Source organism: Hypanus sabinus, chromosome 4, assembly GCF_030144855.1.
Source record: "Hypanus sabinus isolate sHypSab1 chromosome 4, sHypSab1.hap1, whole genome shotgun sequence".
Lineage (NCBI taxonomy): Eukaryota > Metazoa > Chordata > Chondrichthyes > Myliobatiformes > Dasyatidae > Hypanus > Hypanus sabinus.
The window spans coordinates 108,794,155-108,813,925 of NC_082709.1; the positions used below are offsets into that span (position 1 = coordinate 108,794,155).

The following is a 19,771-nucleotide window of genomic DNA, read 5'->3' on the forward strand; positions in this document are numbered from 1 at the left end:
CAGAATTTGACGGTGACCGGTTTACGATGGATAATTTTTTTAATAACTTGAATATTCCTAAACTGATAGATGAAGATTGTAGCTTGCTTGATGCTCCTATTTCTATGGATGAAATAAGAGAGGTTATCTCATCAATGAATTCAGGGAAAGCTCCTGGTCCCGATGGTTTTATTGTAGAATTTTTTAAAACTTTTTCTTTATTGCTTTCTCCTTGGCTATGTGATATCTTTAATGATGCGTTTGTTAAGAAGAGACTACCTCAATCGTTTTATGAAGCTACTATCTCTCTAATTCTTAAAAAAGATAAAGATCCTACTTTATGTGCATCTTATCGCCCTATTTCATTATTAAATATAGACTCTAAGATTCTTACAAAAATTTTAGCCATTAGATTAGAAAAGGTATTACCACAGATTATTTCAGAAGATCAAACTGGTTTTATTAGGAATCGGTATTCCTTTTTTAATATTAGAAAACTGATTAATATAATTTATACTTCATCACCTACAACCCCAGAATGTGTTATCTCATTAGATGCTGAAAAAGCCTTTGATAGAGTGGAATGGACATATTTATTTAATGCATTGAGAAATTTTAATTTTAGTCCTAATTTTATTTCATGGATTAAATTAATATATTATAAACCTGTTGCTTCTGTTCTTACAAATAATTATAGATCCTCTTTTTTTCAATTATCTCTTGGTACGAGACAAGGTTGTCCTTTAAGTCCTTTATTATTTAATATTGCATTAGAACCTTTAGCTATTGCTATTCGTGAGTCTCCTAATATTTTTGGTATTACCTGTAATGAGAAGTTATACAAATTATCGCTTTATGCTGATGATTTGTTGTTATATATTTCTAATCCTAGTAGGTCTATTCCTGCTATTTTATCCTTGTTGGCTCAATTTGGTAGCTTTTCTGGTTATAAGCTAAACTTAGATAAGAGTGAGTTATTCCCTTTAAACGCGCAAACCTTATTGAGTGATAGGATGCCATTTAAAGTTGTTACTGATAACTTTATCTATTTAGGTATAAAAATCACCAAGAAATATAAAGATTTATTTGGACTGAATTTTTTACCTATGCTTCATCAAATTCAACAACTTACTACAAGATGGTCTCCCTTATTTTTATCATTAGTTGGTCGGATTAATGCTATTAAAATGATGATTTTACCGAAATTTTTATATTTATTCCAAGCTTTACCAATTTTTATTCCTAAATCTTTTTTTGATAATATTGATTCAAAAATTTCCTCATTTGTGTGGCAAAATAAAAATCCTAGGTTAAGCAAACGGCAATTACAAAAGTCTAAAAAAGATGGTGGTCTAGCTTTACCTAACTTTAGATTTTATTATTGGGCGAATAATATTCGTAACCTAATGTACTGGAAACTAGATTTGGATTCACCTGTGTGCCCACAGTGGGTAAATTTGGAATGTAGTGAGGTTAAGGGATATTCTATATTTTCCGTTCTTGGTTCTTTTCTTCCTATTGATTTAGCCAAATTCAATAAACAGATATCTAACCCTGTTGTTAAACATACACTACGAATTTGGTTTCAATTTCGCAAATTCTTTAATCTGAAAAACTTTGCTTTGGACAGCCCTATTTTATGTAATTTTTTTTTCAAACCTTCATTGACAGATCAAGCTTTTAGTATATGGAAAAGGAAAGGTATAAAATGTTTTCGTGATCTTTTTTTTGAAGGTATTTTGATGTCTTTTGATCAACTATCCAACAAATTTGAATTACCTAAATCTAATTTTTTTAGATACTTACAAATTAGAAATTTCTTACATAAAATTCTTCCGTCTTTTCCTAATTCAACTCCATCGGATTTTTCAGATTTGATTTTTACTTTTAATCCTTGTCAGAAGGGATTAGTAGCTTTTATTTATAACATGATTATGAAGATACAGCCAGAAATATCGGATAGAATTAGACAAGAATGGGAAAAAGAACTTCGATGTAATATATCAACAGATAAATGGGAAAAAATTTTACAAATGGTTAATTCTTCTTCTATTTGTGCTAAACATGCTTTAATACAATTTAAAATTGTACATAGAGCTTATATGTCTAAAGATAAGCTTGCCCGATTTTACTCGCATATTAATCCTCAATGTGACAGATGTCACTTAGAAGTGGCTTCATTGACTCACATGTTTTGGACATGTCCCACTTTACATAACTATTGGAAGGACATTTTTGATGTCATTTCCTCAGTATGGAATATCGATTTACAACCCCATTTTATTACTGCAATTTTCGGTATACCAAATGAAGATGGCAATCAGCTTTCCCCTTCAATCAGACGAATGATTGCCTTTGTAACATTAATTGCCAGAAGGTCTATATTACAAAACTGGAAAGAAGTAAATCCTCCTACTATATTTCAGTGGTTCTCCCAAACCATTTCTTATTTGAGTTTGGAAAAAATCAGAAGCACTATCTTTGATTCTTCAATTAAATTTGAAGAAACTTGGGGACCATTTATTCGACATTTTCATATGAATTAATTTGGCCTATTTCAGATCCTTTTCTCTACTTATCCTTGTTCAGGTATGGAGTTCCGGAGTTCTTTTCTTGACACCTTCATATATTTATAAAGTGCTATTATTGCCCATGTTAGTTTAGTTTAGTATTTTTTTTCAATATATATTTTTTCTCATATATAATTTCAATTTTTTTTTCTTTTTTCGATGATTATTTTTGTTTTTTTTTCATATATATTTATATAGACTTGATTGATTTATGTACCTTTTGTCGATTGATGTTTAATAGGATATTATTATCCTATTACTAATGTAATTTCAAGTTTATTGAATTTGTAATCTGTTCATTATTATGTGTTGTTTTTTTTTATATATGAAATTTAATAAAAAGATTGAAAAAGAAAGAAAAGAAAACTGACACACCGCTGAAAACATCCCATCTATATTTCTGCTCTGCCCGAGACGGCAAGGAACCGCAGGGAGTGGCGATCACAGCTCAGTACGTCAGGCAAATCAGCTTCACCCCCATAGTTTACTCAGTTTACAATTCTTACTGCTTCAGTAAAGTGGGAAGATCCCAGCTACCCCAGACATTCTCTTCGCCTTCCTCTCATCAGGCGGGAGACACAAGAACCTGAATGTATACACCACTAGGCCCACAGACAGTTTCTAACTCAATGAATTACTGAATGTTCTCCTAGAAAAAATCAATATACTCTCAACCTCACAATCTACTTCATTATAGCCCTGCATCTTACTGCCTGCCTGCACTCTCTCCGATGTGTAACACTTCATTCTGCATTCCTCATTCATTGCTCTCCTCAAAGCACTGTGAGAATATCAAATCAAGTTACTCAAGTACAAAGGAGGAAATGGGGGAGCATTATGGAACACAACGGCTGAGGTTAATGTGAAGGATGGAGACTTATCAGGCAAGGTCTGAGCTCCTGACCAATCAGAAGTCAGTATTTGCCACTGTCAGGAAGTTTAGGCTGAACATGATGGATTCTCTGACTGGAAATGTGACTATCTTATGACCAAGGCTCACGTCAACAAGCAGTTAAGCAACCCCCCACCCACTCGCTCAGTCTCCAGGAGGAATGGTTTTTCCAGACTCGAGGAGAAAGGGATTACCTGATGGATACTTACCCAAACTGCTGTGTTTGCAACACCTCCCCTCGTTTTTCTTTTTCTTCATTTGCTTTCTTCTTCCTTGTTACATTTGCCAAAGTTGGAAAGTTCCTGGGTGATAAAAAGAAATTACCATTCAACCGCCATTTAACCCATTTCATTGGAAAGACATTGAGGCAGACTGAATATTTTGGAAGCAGTTAAACGCAGAAAAGCTGACCACGAAGCAGGAAAAGCACCAAATCAGCATAAAGCATCGCTTCCTGATCTGCTGACCAAGATACCGATGTTTTAAATTAGCTGACACCACCAGTCATTAAACCAAGAAAACTTCAGCTGAAATCCAGGTGGAAATTTATCAGCTGCTCACACCAGTTCAAAATTAGTGCAATTCATCATTCCAATTTCTCTGCTACAGCTCAGTTAGCAAGCACCCGCGTTTCTATGGAAGGTGGTTGCTGGTTTAACCTTCACTTCACTTGAGCATAAAATCTGGTTCACAAGTACAGGCCATGTGAATGCCCAACATGGTCACCCACACATACAAGCAAACCCCCATGATATTATGAAATACAAAATACCCTTTCTATAAACATCAGGACCAGTTTACCCCCAACCCAAGCTCTACCAGAGACTCTTCCTTTTGATCAGTCTTGTGATTGATACTGCGGATCGTCCTAATTGGGGTGGTTACCGGGCTTGAAGTGCATTGCAGTGGTCAAAACAATCAAAGTGCATTTTGTAGAAAATGCAGATGTAGCGAAATCCAACCAATCCAACTATTTTGTAACCACCCCAAGATGACACCCCCCCATCCCCCTACCAACAAGGATCACCAGGTTAGCTTGCATCTAAAATACAAAAATAAACATAATTTTTCTTCAAAAGAGTAAAGACTTTGGAAAAAAAGGTGAGGTTCCACTTTTGATCGTGGTAGCAGCTCTGGCAATAAACTGTAAATGTAACCACGCAGAGAAAACTCTCCTCCTTTCGCAAGATCCGCTGTTCACTACTTAATGCTTATCACAGCGAGTGACTCAACAACCCGAAGCTTTTAAATCTTTCTCCCTCCTCAGACGTTGCCTGATCACACGAGTATCCCCACTGCTTTGAGTTGCTGTTGCAAGCAGTCAGATCACAAAGCTTAGCATGGGACAGACGCATGCTGGTGCTGGTATCTACTCCAAATCGTGTTTCAGAATAAATCAGGCCTGATTGTATATCCATTAGTTCCATAGTGTGTGCAACACAGCAAATCCCCTTTACATAAAAATATACATTGTGTTAGGGTATACAGCAAATATTAATTTCAACAGCAAACAAACATCAGATTTGAATGTGGATTGCAGGTTGAATTTACAATGTGGTTCTGAACAGTGGCCTTCCTGGAGCTGCAGACTGGGGCTGATCACCTGAGATGTCTGCATATGGATGAATACAGTTAGAGGGAGGGTGTCTGGAGCGTTGGGGGTGTTTGAAAACTAGATGCAATTCAAGGGAAACATCCTGAATACATTGTAATCTTTGATCTTTAACGTATAAAATGTCATGCAATATTGGGTTAGATAGGGCTCCTCTTCCAAGATAGTCTCAAATGTGATGCCCGCTGCCTGTTTTATTGAATGAGGCCCTCTCTATCCAGCAGTGTCAATGTCTCTCCGGTAACTTTGTCTAGTCACAGCACATTGGATGCAAAACCACTGACAACTGATCAGATGAACTAAATTTAAGTCAGGAGATGGCCACATGCAACAGGGCTTAGAATAATTCAGAAAGGAAATTCCTCTGCATTAGAATGACAGTACAAAAAGATGATAATTTGGCCCATTAGGACAAGTTCAGCACCAGGCCTTCAAATGCTCTCCCAATCATTGAGCACGTCTACATGAGACACTGTTGTAGGAAAGGGGCATCCAGAAATCCCCACCACCCAGGTCATGCTCACTTCTCTCTGCTGCCATCAGATAGAAAGTAAAAGAGTCTCAGGACTTGCACCACCAGGTTCAAGAATAATTACTACCCCTCAATCAGAAGGCTCTTGAATAAGACTACACTAACTGGTCCTTTCCTTCAGACGTTCCTACAACCAAAGATCTCACTTTAAGGACTCATTATCTCATGTTCTCATTATTTATTGGTGTTTATTTATTTTGTGTTTGCACAGTTTGCTGCCTCTGCACTCTGGTTGATCTTTCACTGATCCTGTTACAGTTACTATTCTATGGATTTGCTGAGTATGCCCACAGGAAAATGAATCTCAGGGTTGTATATGGTGACATACTGTACGCACTTCCATAATAAAGCTGTTAAACAGTCCCTCTTTTTACTTTTAAAATATTTCCTTACTTTTAATGTCAGTTTGTTTTGCTTTTATTACCTTCTTATGACAATCATCCCGTTCTAATCATTTGCTAACAATAACCTTTCTAACTTCATGCTCAGCTCACCCCCATTCTACCTTCTTTCAGCCGACAGGGACACAGCAATCCATCGTGAGAGTGTTTGTAACTCTGCACCGCTTTCCCACCAGCTTCAGATCTGATGCTGAAACTGAACTAGAGTAATCACTGTACACGTACAATTTGCCCATAAGAGTCGGTTAAAGCCTAGCAATCCTAGGGTGGATTCCCCAAATACTCTTCACTAGTCTGGTTGAACACAGCTTCAACGCTCAGGCACCACACTATATACAGTAGTGAAAAGGATAGGCAGCCCAATGACGTCACCCCACCACTGACATACAATAGGAGTTTGTACCATCCACGGTAGTGGTCGCCAACCTGTCGATTGCGATCGACTGGTCGATCTTTAAGACTTTCCAAGTAGATCTCGAAAAAAAAAGAGAAAATAAATACACAATACTGTTGAGAGATTGTTTCCGGGTTGTGGGGTTTTAGTTCCGTTCTTTCTGCCCAGTGCACGTGCGCATAGCTCCCCCGGCACTACACAGTGTACTTCAGTGGTCCCCAACCACTGAAACGATATGAGTCAGCTGCACCTTTCCTCATTCCCTGTCATGCCCACTGTTGAACTTGAACACATGCAAGGTCATCAGTCACCTAAACACAGTGATATCCTCGCACCAAGGATCACTGGTAGATAACTGGCCGGCAAAAAGTGCCGTTGCTACTGGCCTGGAGCGCGGACAGATGGGTGCTGCCTCTAAACCTGTTCAGCACACTGAATGTTCGTGGGGAACCCAGTGTTAAAATATTCACAGATGACCTAATTCGGCCTCAGAGCTTTGTAATTAACAGAGCCGCTACCTCACTGAGATCTACTGAAGCAAACTTTTGTCTGCTGATAGACCCTACCGGGGGGGGGAGGGGTAGGGAGGCGCGCATCCTGTCACACTCCTCGCTCGGTTGGTCGCTCTCTCTGGACTGCGACCGGCACGGGGACCTCCGGCCCTGACCTTGTCCTCTCACCCCACCCACGACCAGCCGCACCTGGCGGGCGAATGGGAGGCTGGAGGTCGGACCGAGAGGCTGTCTAATAGAGGCAATGAAGCCCTCAAAACTGCTTCAGTACCCTGAGTCCAAGCACCCTGCACTGAAAGACAAACCCGTTGAGGATTTTTCAGCGGAAAAAACCTGAGCAAGCAGGACGAGAAGCTAAGAGCTGAGAGCAACGAAAACTAAATTGCGAAATATATTGGACATAAGGAACCTGCTTCAAGTGTCGCTGTACCCCCCCAGTCAGCCGGTCCGCAAGAATATTGTCAATATTAAACTGGCCTGCGGTGCAAGAAAAGGTGGGTATCCCTGGTGTTTATACATTATTTCTATTTCCGGGTTGCAGGGTTTTACTTCCGGTCTTTTCTGTCCCGGTGCGCATGCGTGTGACTAATCGTTTGGGGGTCGATCTTGCTTTCTACTAAGGCCGAGGCAGGGGATCTCGGGCTTAAAAAGATTGGTGACCACTACTCTACAGAATGTGTTAGAGCATTCAGACAGCACCTTGCAAACACACCGTCTCTACCACCTAGAAGGACACAGGCAGCAAAAGCAAGAAAATTGTCCAACCCACAATCCTGGCTTGGAAATATCATATTCCTTCGCGGTCGCTGGGTCAAACCCGTGGATCTCCCTCCCCAGCAACACTGTTGGGATACACACAGCTCAAGGTCTGCAGTGATTCAAGGCAGCAGCTCACCACAACCTTCTAAAGGGAGATTAGGGCCGGGTGATTCAATGCAAAGGCCACACAATTATTGAGAGAATAATATCTGGGGAATGTTTTCTGGCGACTGGAATGCATGCTGCTCCGCTTGACCAAATTTGTCCCTGTCGGTTTTCACATAGTTTGTGACACGAGGAATTTTTCAAGAGGAAGCAACAGAACAGAACACTTCATAACAAGACTGGTTGCCACCAGAAATTACACAAAAGCAACAGAACAGCACAGCTCAGGAACACAATGCTGTGTTGAACCAGCTACAAAGTAGATCAAACCCCCTCAAAAAAAACTAATCCCTTCGACTTACACAATGTCCATATCCCTCCATCTTCCTCACACCCGTGTGCCTATCCAAACGTCTCTTAAAAGCCTCAAAACTGTTTGCCTCTACCACCATTCCAGGCATCCATGACTCCGAGTCATTACTGTCAGAGATGTCAAATACTGGCCCCTGTCAAACATGCAAACTGATTGATGACTTCTATTTTCAAACAACTTGGAGGAAACAGATTACTGATGCACAATGCCACAGATTTTCAAAAATACTTCTGTGAACTCAAGTTAACAACTACAGTTCTGTACTTGAAGCTTAGTTCATGGCAGTGGAATAGTTAGGCAGGATAATGCAACTGGTGTCAAACATGCAGCACAGAAATAGACCCAACTCCAGAGAGGCTACATTAGTCCCACTTACACGGGATCAAAGGGAGGTACAGGTTACATACATCCCGAAGAGGAAGTGGTATTCTAAAGGCAGGATGACACTACTGTAGCTAACAGGAGAAGTCAAAGCCAACATAAAAGCCAAAGAAAGGGCTTATAATAGCAAAACTTAGTGGGATGTTAAGAGAATTGGGAAGCTTTTAAAAAAATACTGAAGGCAACTGAAACATCATTAAGGTAAAGATGGAATACAGAAGCCAGCCAGTAATATTAAAAGGATACCATAAGTTTTTTCAGATACAGTACATAGTGTAAAAAGAGGTGAGAATGGATATCGGACTACTGGAGAGGTAGTAAATGGCAGATGACCTGAATAAGTATTTTGTATCAGTCTTCACTGTGGAAGACACTAACAGTACTGTGGAAGGTCCAGGTGTCAAGGGTCATTAAGTGTGTGAAGTTACCATTACCCAAGGTTTAAAAGTAGGTAAGTCCCCTGGACCAGTTGGTGTACACCCCAGGGTTCTGAAAGAGATGGCTGAAGAGATTGTGGAGGCATTGATAATCTTTCAAGAATCACAAGATTCTGGAATGGTTCCAGAGGACTAGAAATTGCAATTGCCATTCCACTCTTCAAGAAGGGAGAGAGGCAGAAGGGAAAGTATAGGCCAGTTAGTCTGTCCTTAATGGTTGGGAAGATGTTCGGAGTTGATCATTAAAGATGAAGTATTGGGATATTTGGAGGGACATGTTAAAATAAGACATGGTCCGGCATGGTTTCCTTAAGGGAAAACTTCACCTGACAAAGCTGTTGGAATTCTTTGAATAAATAACAAGCAGGATACACAAAGGAGAATTGGTTGATGTTCTATATTGGATTTTCAGAAGGCCTTTGATAGGGTGCCACATGAGTCTGCTTAACAATCTATAAGCCCAGGTATTACAGGAAAGATTCTAGCAGTGGCTGATTGGCAGGCAACAAAGAGGGAACCTTTCTGGATGGCAGCTGACGACTAGTGGTGTTCCACAGGGGTCTGTGTTGGGACCCTTTCTTGTTACGTTATAGGTCAATGATTTCGATGAAGGAATTGATGGCTTTGTTGCAAAGTTTGCAGAAGATATGAAGATAGGTGGTGGAAGGTAGTTTGAGGAAGTAGAAAGGCTATAGAAGGGCTTAGATTAGGAGAATGGCAAAGCGGCAGATGGAGTAGTGTTGGGAAGTGTATGGACTGGAGCAGTGGTTCCCAACCTTTTTTTGGCCATGCCCCACCTAGTCACCTCTAAAATGCTGATGCCCCCTGTGGTGATATACAATTCTTATTATTCAAAAAGTGAACTCCTATTCACCTGGAAGAAGCCTAAAAGACCATTAACTTGGTTTAAACAAGCTTCCAAAGAACATGGTATTCATGAAAGAGAAAAATAAAAGAACCAAAGGACTATTAAAGTTCTGAAGAAGAAATTACTAAGAAATTGTAAAAAAAAGAACATTAAGTGATATTAAAATAATAAACAATGCCGATTCGTTTCTACAGCATACAAAGACAGATACACCATTTAAAAGAGATGACGCAATGTACACACCTTCACACCACCAAGAACAGAAAGCTACTGCAAAAAGCAGCATTGGCGCGACCTCGTACGAGTTTCTTACGCGTTTGGACTTGTTCATTCGTTCCTTCCTACATCAGTCAATTCATTAATTTAATTATGAAAGCCATTTGATGGTTGTAATGATGGTGATACACTATATGTACAGTACATACGCAATTACACATGTACATACACACAAGTATTTTTACGTATTCATACTGTATATACACATATGTATTAACTCGCACACACACTCATACTCACACAGACTTACTAGAAAAAATTCAGTTAATAACTCGTTCTTGAATTGCCCCCCATAAAAATCAAATTACCCCCCTGTGGGGCGTACGCCCCACGTTGGGAACCACTGGTCTAAATGGAGAGAAAATACATAAAACTGAGGCACAAAGGGACCTGGGAATCCTTGTGCAGTACTCCCTAAAGGTTAACCTGCAAGTTGAGTGTGTGGTGAGGAAGGCAAATGCAATGTTAAAATTCATTTCAAGAGGACTAGGATGTAATGTTGAGATGTTATAAAGCATTGATGAGGCCTCAATTGGAGTATTGAGTGCAATTTTGGGCACCTCATCTTAGAAAGGATGTGCTGAAACTAGAGAGTTCAAAGGAAGTTAATGAAAATGATTCCAGGCTTGAATGGCTTGTCATATGAAGAGCTTCTGATGGTTCTAGGCCTGTATTCACTAGAATTCAGAAGAATGGAGGGTGACTTAATTGAAACTTTTTGAATGGTGAAAGGCCTTGATAAAGTGGACATGGAGAGGATGTTTCCTTTGTTAGGAGAGTCTAAGACCAGAGGACACAGCCTCAGAATAGAGGGTCGTCCTTTTAGAACAGAGATGAGGAGGAATTTCTTTAGCCAGAGATTGGTGAATTTGTGGAATTCATTGCCACAAGCGGCTGTGGAGGCCAAGTCTTTAAGTATATTTAAGGACTAGTTTGATAGATTTTTGATTGGTCAGGGCATGAAGGGATGCAGGGGGCAGGCAGGAGATAAGGGCTGAAGGGAAAATTGGATCAGCCATGATGAAACGGCAGAACAGACTAATGGCCGAATTCTGCTCTTATATCTTGCAGTCATAGATTGGCCAGGGCTGGCTGCAGCACGGCCAACCAGCGAGTACACAACAGGAAGCTGGTTCTGTTTTTCCTCCACTGATCCATGTGTACTACAATACTTCGAAAATGAGGCATGAAGGTTGCAGATGCAACAGTGAGGTCATCTGCCAGAAAGGGATAAACAACAGAGAGGAGAATGCATGATGCCTACCCCAGCAGCACTCTCCAACGTCCATTAAATCCCTGACATGCATCACACTTTGAAAGCTCAATTTGCTTTGCAAATACACAGAATTTTCACATTTAATAGCATAAAAATCCAACATGTATCCAAGAACTGCCTAAAAAGCTTATTTATTTATTTAAGAAACATGTATATTCAATTATTGTTCCCCTCCATGCAAAAAGATAGAGATGAACTTGCATCCACTGAGATTTCTAAATTAATTGCAAAAGCTGGCAATCGACATAGGTGAATCACTGATTCAGCCTGCAGTTTCTATCGTAATTTCTACTGTGACGAATTCAAGCCATCCTCGAGCACCTCATCAGTATCAAAGCATATTGATGAAGTGTTAGATGATGTGGAAAAGCAACCAGCTCCATAATGGCAAGGTAAGAAGTTTGCCTTGCAAACTGATGAAGGCACATGACACGGTAATGAAAACCATCCTGTTGCCAGTAAGTGAAACATACCAGAATTGATTGTGGTTCAGTGCCAAGCATAAAAACACAGGACAATACCAATAACCACCAACAATTTACAGGATTATAGTGCAAACAGCCATGTGCAATCAATTAGCACTGATGTCAATAATCAAAATTAATTATTTAGTCTGTTGACATTTATTTACCAGAGAGCAAGAAAGACCATTTAACAGATGCTGTGCAGGGACAGTCAGGGTATCACACCTGAGTGAGTTTATTGAGAAGCTGGATAGCTAAAGGAAAGGAGCTTCAGAGATGACATATGGTCCTGGTGGTGATGGACGTGTAGCGTCTCCCTGATGGCAATTTGGTGAATGGGTGACTCACAGGGTGGGAGGAGTCAGCAGTCATTTTTCCAGCTCTTTTCTTCTCTCTGGTGATGAAGTTATTTTTTTGGTAGCTGACAGCCATTGACTTCTGTAACTCATTCGGTGGCTGCTGGCATCAGTGGCCGGTCTCGCAAGTGCCGTTCTTCTCCGGTTTATCTTTGGAGGCGGTTGGGGGGGGGGGGGGGGGGGGGGAGAGAGGCAGCCTGAGCTCAGCCGTGGCTGTGTCTCCATTGTTTTTCTCCTCAGTTTTCCACGACGGATCGTACCGAGCTCCCAGGTATGTTCAGTGCCTTTGAGACGGTCTTGTACCCTTCCCCAGGTTTGTGCTTCTCTATCATTTCCCTGACTTGTCTTGAATGCTCATTTTGGTTTGGTCTGTTGAAAATCTACTATACCATACTGCTGGACATTACTGTGTTTATTCTAAGGAATTCATTGTAAATAGGTGATTCTCCAAATTTCTGCAAAGTTAACGTGCAAGGGGATGAAACTTCTTCAGCCTCAATTTAGGTTTTTAAAATGTTTAGTAAAAGTTGACAGCTTGGAAATTTTTTTCTTTTGATGACATGATGCAACGTTCTTTAGATTAGTTCAAAAATCCTACATTTGACATTTAAAAAATAAGACAGTAAAATGTGAAAATATTTGTGGGGACTGAATACTTTATCAAAGTACCGTTTAATAAATTCAGTTTTTCAAATACAAAGCTAGAAGGAAAAAACTGCAATCTCATATCATGCAAAGAGGCTATTACCACTTTCCTTGGAAAACGCAACTTTTCAGCAACAATATTAGACATCGAGAGTTTAAGCAATTTTCTTCACTGGCCACTCTTAAAATAGAATTGCAAGATGATGATCTGATTGTGTATCTTGATCATTTGAAACAACTGCACACTGATACGGAATTTCAGTTCCGAGACCTTCTAGAGATGCACATTCCAGATTGGGTGGTGGATACATTTGGGGTGAATGTGAGTGATATGGACACCACTTTGCAAGAATGTCTTATTGAGTTGCGGAGTGATAGAACAGCTCAAGCAAAACTCCAACAGTAAGAAAAAATTCCGGATAACTGGCGATATTCAAAATACAAAGCTCTAGGAGAAAGCCAAGTTGTTTTTAAATTGGATTTCCAACCCTTATCAATTTGAATGATGTTTTAGTCAAGCTCTTCACCTGCCATCAAAATCTCATAACCGTCTTGATGTGAAAAGAGGTGATCTTCAACTATCAGAAACCTACTAGTCTGCACCAATCGTAAGTATCTCACTAAATACTCTAAGTAACAATACTAAGCACTTTTTCATTGCTGGTTGAAGACCATTACTATAAATAAAGTATCTTATTCAGAGCTTTGAAATAGTTTTCTTTTTCATATACACTTGTAGCATTATATTCAACATATAGTTCGCCCTCCTTATCCACGAGGGATTGGTTCCAGGACCCCCCCGCGGACACTCACATCCCTTATTTAAGTTGCTCAGTGTGGTGGACTTCAGGACCTGGCAGAGCTCGGGACCTTATTTAACCTGTCTTAGTGCAGTGGACTTTAGGACCCAGCAGAGCTCGGGACACGCCGCCCACTGTGTTTCTGTTCTGTTGACGGAAAACCATTACGATTGGAAATAAAGTGGAAATAATAAAGTGATTGGAAAGAGGTGAAACTCCATCGGTCATTGGAAAAGCGTTAAGCTACAGTCGGTCAACGATCAGAACAATTTTAAAGGATAAAGTGAGAATAATGGAGCATGTGAAGGTGCTGCCCCAAAGAAAGCAACAATTATTACTAAGCAACGCAGTGGATTAATTATTGAAATACATACGTTTCTCAAGTGTTTTATATGCATAGAAAGGTAAAATATATACTATATACCAAGACAAATATTTGACTAACTGATGCTAAATAATACCGGATGTACCTGTTCCTTTTATTTCTCCCCGATTCCCGATCCGCGGTAACCTATGCACATCCTCTCATATACTTCAAATCATCTCTAGATTACTTATAACACCTATTACAATGTAAATGCAATGTAAATAGTTATTATACTGCATTGTTTAGGGAATAATAACAAGAAAAAACAGTCTGTACATGCTCAAACGACAACTGCTGGAGAGAGAACTTCCGGGCTTTCCCGATCCGTGGTTGGTTGAATCCGCGCATGCAGAACCCGCGGATAAGGAGGGCCGACTGTATAATAATATCCACACCTATTAAAACATAAATACTGATTGTATATGGTTGACCAAAACAATTAGCAATGATGGAGATTATTGGGGGGGGGGGGGCCACAGAGGGAAATGAAATTCACAAGTGGGCCACAAGCAGATTTAGAACCAGTGCTCTAAATCACAAACTCAACACACTACCTTCTGCCCTATCAGAAAACAGGCCCAGGTCTGCTCTGTTCTTTCAGGGATGATGTTCAGTTAAAAAGCCCAGGCTACAACTCAGAACGAAGCCTTAGTTTGCTCTCTGATAGACGAGAGCCACACAATCAGGGCTAATAAGGCTCACCTCTTTCTCTCCTCTCGCCACTTGGCAATTTCCTCTGGAGTGTCCAGTTTAATTCTTTTTGCCCCTGGCCCATGTGCCTGTTGACAAGAAAAGCACAATCAATGTACAAAGCAATTTGGCATAATGTGTTTAACTCTCCCAATGAGCGATACAACAGATAAAATAAAATTAACAATAAGCTACTTAGCCCATTTTAATTCTTCACAGAAGTTTTAGGTCAAGTAAAACACTTACATTTCTCCAATGAATCTGAACCAGCTTCTCATGGGCATTGAAACTGCAACCATTAACTTTGCACTAAAAAAGACGGGAAAAAGTGATTGGAGCGAGAGACAGAAAAGGGATTAGAGACATTATAGCAGCTTATGTTGGCTGTGTCTTCTATATCCACATGAATAAAACCAAATCACTTTTGTTTTCATTTAAGGAATATCTACTGATCTCTTCCCTCTTCGTATGTTAACATCAAGGCAACCCCTGAACAAAATTTTGTTGGAACTATCACTACACATCTGACTCAGTGTCAAATGCACAGAAACTGTCAGTTCATTTGTTGCAGCTTCCCTTCACGCACATTAATCCTGGCACAACTAAAGAAACTTTCTGACAATACACAGTTTAAAACACTCAGCTTTCACATATTCCTCATTGGGAATATGTGGAGAGGGGGTGTGAGAAGAAAAACATTTTCTGCATTTAACCTTTTTCTAGAAAACACCACCTCAAGCCCAATGGGACTTTCAAGACAATTTGACAGACACCGCAGAGAAAGAAAAGTATTTTCCCAAGGGAATCAGCAGGGAAATAACCAAAATGCAAGAGCTAGAGTAAATTGTGTGGCTGAATGACTTGCACTGTAAAGATTCAATGCTTCTATTTCTCCTCCAGAAATAATAAAGGAACAAACAGCACATTAACTGAAGTTAATGATTAAAAAGAATGCTTTTAGCACTAATAACCATTGAGAAACAGGCAATTTAAAAAGGATAAATACATTACCAGGTTAGAATCCCCCATTATCTGGGACATGACCGTTAACCACCAACTCGGTTAAACAAGCCACACAAACATTCTGACCCATTTGTGCATTCTTCAAAAGGTTCACCTCATGATTTCCCAGAGCTCCCAGACCACTTGCACAACACACCAGGTCTGTGATGAAATGGCATTTTCCTGGTTTGGAAGAGAACTCAGCATCTCAATACCACTTTGAAACAAAGCAGTCTATTTGATTTTCAACTCATTCATTAAAAGCTTAAATCTCTCCATGAAGTAGGAAGAATTGCTGTGGGTCAAACCACAGGCTGTGGGCTGGAAATGGGGCAAAATAAGTTGAAGAAAACTTGCTGTGACAAAGACAAGCACATTGAATCTAAAGTTCTCCAGTATTTAAATTGCAGCAATTTCTGATCATCCAAAACTGATTGTTCAACAAACAGAGCCATAATTTTTGGCATCCATTTCCCTTTGAACTAACTTTTTATTAAAAGGCAGGTACAAAACCACTTTAAATTTATATAGAAGCATTTAAAGTAATTCAAGCCCCAAGATAAACATAGAACTCTACACAGAAATTCACTCCTCTTCAGTATTAAGTCCGTCTTTAATCAATTGAGCCCCTGTATAATATTGCAGTGTAGCAAAAGCACCTCTGATCTTACAAGTCCCTTTCCGTACGACAACAGACAGAACAGTTTAGTGCAGAGAATGGTTTGGGGATCTGGGCCATAATGAAAAATGCAACAACTAAATTGAGGTCAAGGTTAACCTTTCCTGTTCAATAGTTTCATTAGGACCAAGTCTGCTAAACTAGTATTAACTGTATTCCAATGCCAGTTAACAAACACAATGCTAGGACTAGCATTCAAGTCTCAAAGACATCACTTTGAGATCTTCAATTATGAAATGGCGTATTGTGATTTCTAAACAAGTGAAAATTTAAAAAGCACTCGATCTCCTCCTCCCTTTGTGCCGCTGGAAAGGATAAGCAAGGTCAGAGCCTCATTCACATTCCACTCCAAGAAACAAACTGACACCAGCAGTGGAGAGAGGTAGAGGGTGAAGCGGGGTTGAAAGGGAAGTGCGTGACCAGTCGGCAGCAGTGAATAACCTCAGCTGGAATACACACCCAAAGCTGAAAATGCAGTTAATTAGAGTAACTCATGGTACAGTTCAACACACCAAAGGACGGGCATGTTTTCCATATGTAAGCATTTACCCTGCTCCAATTCAGTCCTTCCTTTGACCTGGAGCTCTAATCCAGGTCTTTGCCTTCAGTCTCTTTCCCAGAAACTACATTTGCACCATAAACTACAGCAAAAACATCTGGTCACCAGAACCTGTCTTCAATCTCTATTAACTCCTCTTGCTCAGCATTTTTCCCCCTTTGCCATTTCCTCTGATATATAAAAACACTTCAGTTAACCCTCCCACACTGCTCTCAAACCACATTTTTCCCCCCAAACAGTTGATATATTCCAAGAGTTGCCATTACAACAAGAGGGCATACAGGAGTGAGATATGCCAACGAGTGGGACGGTGCCGCAGCAACAACCTGGCATTCAATGTCAGTAAGACGAAAGAGCTGACTGTCGACTTCAGGAAGGAACACATACCAGTCCTCAGAGGGAACACAAGTGGAGAGAGTGAGCAGTTTCAAGTTCCTTGGTGGCAAGATCTCTGAGGATCTGACCTGGTCCCAACATATTGATGTAGTTATAAAGAAGGCAAGACAACAGCTATACTTTATTAGGAGTTTGAAGAGATTTGGCATGTCAACAAATACACTCAAAAACTTCTATAGTTGTACCGTGGAGAGCATTCTGACAGGCTGCATCACTGTCTGGTATGGAGGGGCTACTGCACAGGATCGAAAGAAGCTGCAGCAGGTTGTAAATCTAGTCAGCTCCATCTTGGGCACTGGCCTACAAAGTACCTAGACATCTTTAGGGAGCGGTGTCTCAGAAAGGCAGCAGCCATTATTAAGCCTCAGCACCCAGGGCATGGCCTTTTCTCACTGTTACCATCAGGTAGGAGGTACAGAAGCCTGAAGGCACACACTCAGTGATTCAGGAACAGCTTCTTCCTCTCTACCATCCAATTCCTAAATGGACATTGAAACTTTGGACACTACCTCACTTTTTAAAAAAAATACCGTATCTCTGTTTTAATCTATTCAATATACATAATTGATCTACTTGTTCATTTATTATGTTTTATTTTATTCTTTCTCTCTGCTAGATTATGTGTGACATTGAACGGCTGCAGTTAACAAATTTTACGTCAATGCTGATGATAATAAACCTGATTCTGTCTCTGTAACTGGAAGAAATTGGATACACAGCAAGCAGAGTCTCTACACATTTGAAATAAATGGAACTCATTAGTGAAAGTGTGAATATCCTGTGATTTAACCAGCAGGTCACTGAGTGAAGGATACGAGAAACAATCTTCTGGAAGAGGTGAAGCATGAGTGAAGGATAATGACATGATGTACACAACCTCCAGTGTCATCATTCAGAACAGCGTGATCTCTAGATGTGACACAAGAACAATCTGTTCATTGCCAGTTGTGGTGTCATGGCATTTAAATTTATTCAAGTATGGTCATTTCCCAGACCCAACTTCTACTTCCACATGAAGGCTGAAAAGAAATAACTACCAGTGAAGGAAACCCCTCTCTCATTTTGCCCCCCCCCCCACTAACCATCTTGAATTACCCTCACTTGCTTGAACCTGAACCTTCATGATAACAAACAGCTCCAGCAAACCCTCTCTCCGCTGCCTTCGCTCAAAGTTCTTTATCCTGATCCATTCAGGAAATCCGTTCCATGTTTTCTCCTCCACATCCTTTCCTCAATAGCACAAATATTTGGAGGGAAAAATCAGAACCTTACCGTTTAATGCAAAAAAATGGACAGGAAGTAATTTTAGACTAAGTCCTACATACTATACCCGAGTAGGCTAATATCTTTGTACTAGTCTGATTTATGCATTTATTTTGCTACGACACTTGACTGAAAGATCATGTTGGCTGACCCCATCACCCAGGCTGGCCTTCCAACCAATAGCCACACTTACCTGGCCAGATGCAATTACCTGGCCAGATGCAGAGGGCTGTTACACTGGCCTGGAGAGGCGTGTATCATCTAGATGCAGGTCTCGGGCTGAGCACAGAGTGCACCATCGATACATCCTGACAAACTCCAGAAGCTGCTAGTGTTTCATGAGTCATGCATTCTGATTAATTGGGCCGACGGTAAGCAGCTGCCCCGATTAATTTTGGGCAACTCAAAGAAAAACTAATTGAGAAAATAGCTGGATTTCCTTTGTTCATTTGGGACACTAAGCTGCTTAATTGGGACAGGAGACCGTTACCCAACAGTTTCTAACTAGTGTCACTCAAGCGTTGGACACTACACCATGCTTAGGATGAACAGTTTTAAAATAACACCAGTTGCATGTGTTTGTGTTCAATCACCGGTGATTTTTTGTCACTGATCATCGGTGAGAAAATAAGCAGCAAGACAATTCAGAAGTGTTTTGCTCTTTATGGCTTCCAGCACTCACAACTTGGAGATGCCAGAAATGGGTGGGAGCGAAAATGGAACGATTTCACTACTTCAATAAGTTAGGAACTACAAAGAATACAAAGGTATCGACAATCATCTTGAATGTTACAATGATTTTGAGGATGCAATTATCAGAAGTATTGTATGAAGACTACACTAACTGCGTTAGGCGTCTGCATTGATTTTGTTCATTTACAGTCAATCAGCAGCGTACACCGGATGAATTCCTCTGCCAATAACCATCAGGAACTAATACAAAGCTTTAGAGTGCAGCGGTAATATTAGCAGTGGTCCAATTTGTTCTGTATTTCATTTAAATACATAACAAATTAAATGGCAGTTTGTCTTTTTCTTTAAATATTTCCAAAACTTTGATTAACATAGGCAGTTGCTTATTCTGCGAGAATGGTGTCAGAGCAAACTGAGACCGTGCTTAAATTTCCAACACCCCTGGTTTGAGCAGGGAGTTGTTCTGTAACTCAAGACAATCCCAGCAGAG

General features: G+C 40.2%; 1 protein-coding gene across 1 annotated transcript in view; it reads right to left on the reverse strand.

Moving 5' to 3' along the window:
* Nucleotides 1-19,771, reverse strand: part of nufip1 (nuclear FMR1 interacting protein 1) — a 39,515-nt gene that overhangs the window by 12,403 nt on the left and 7,341 nt on the right. Inside the window, exons 4-6 of the mRNA XM_059967835.1 lie at nt 14,936-14,998; nt 14,702-14,778; nt 3,651-3,743 (exon numbers count right to left, since the gene is read on the reverse strand). Of these exons, the coding sequence (XP_059823818.1) occupies nt 3,651-3,743; nt 14,702-14,778; nt 14,936-14,998 (233 nt within the window). The remainder of the gene's footprint in view (nt 1-3,650; nt 3,744-14,701; nt 14,779-14,935; nt 14,999-19,771) is intronic.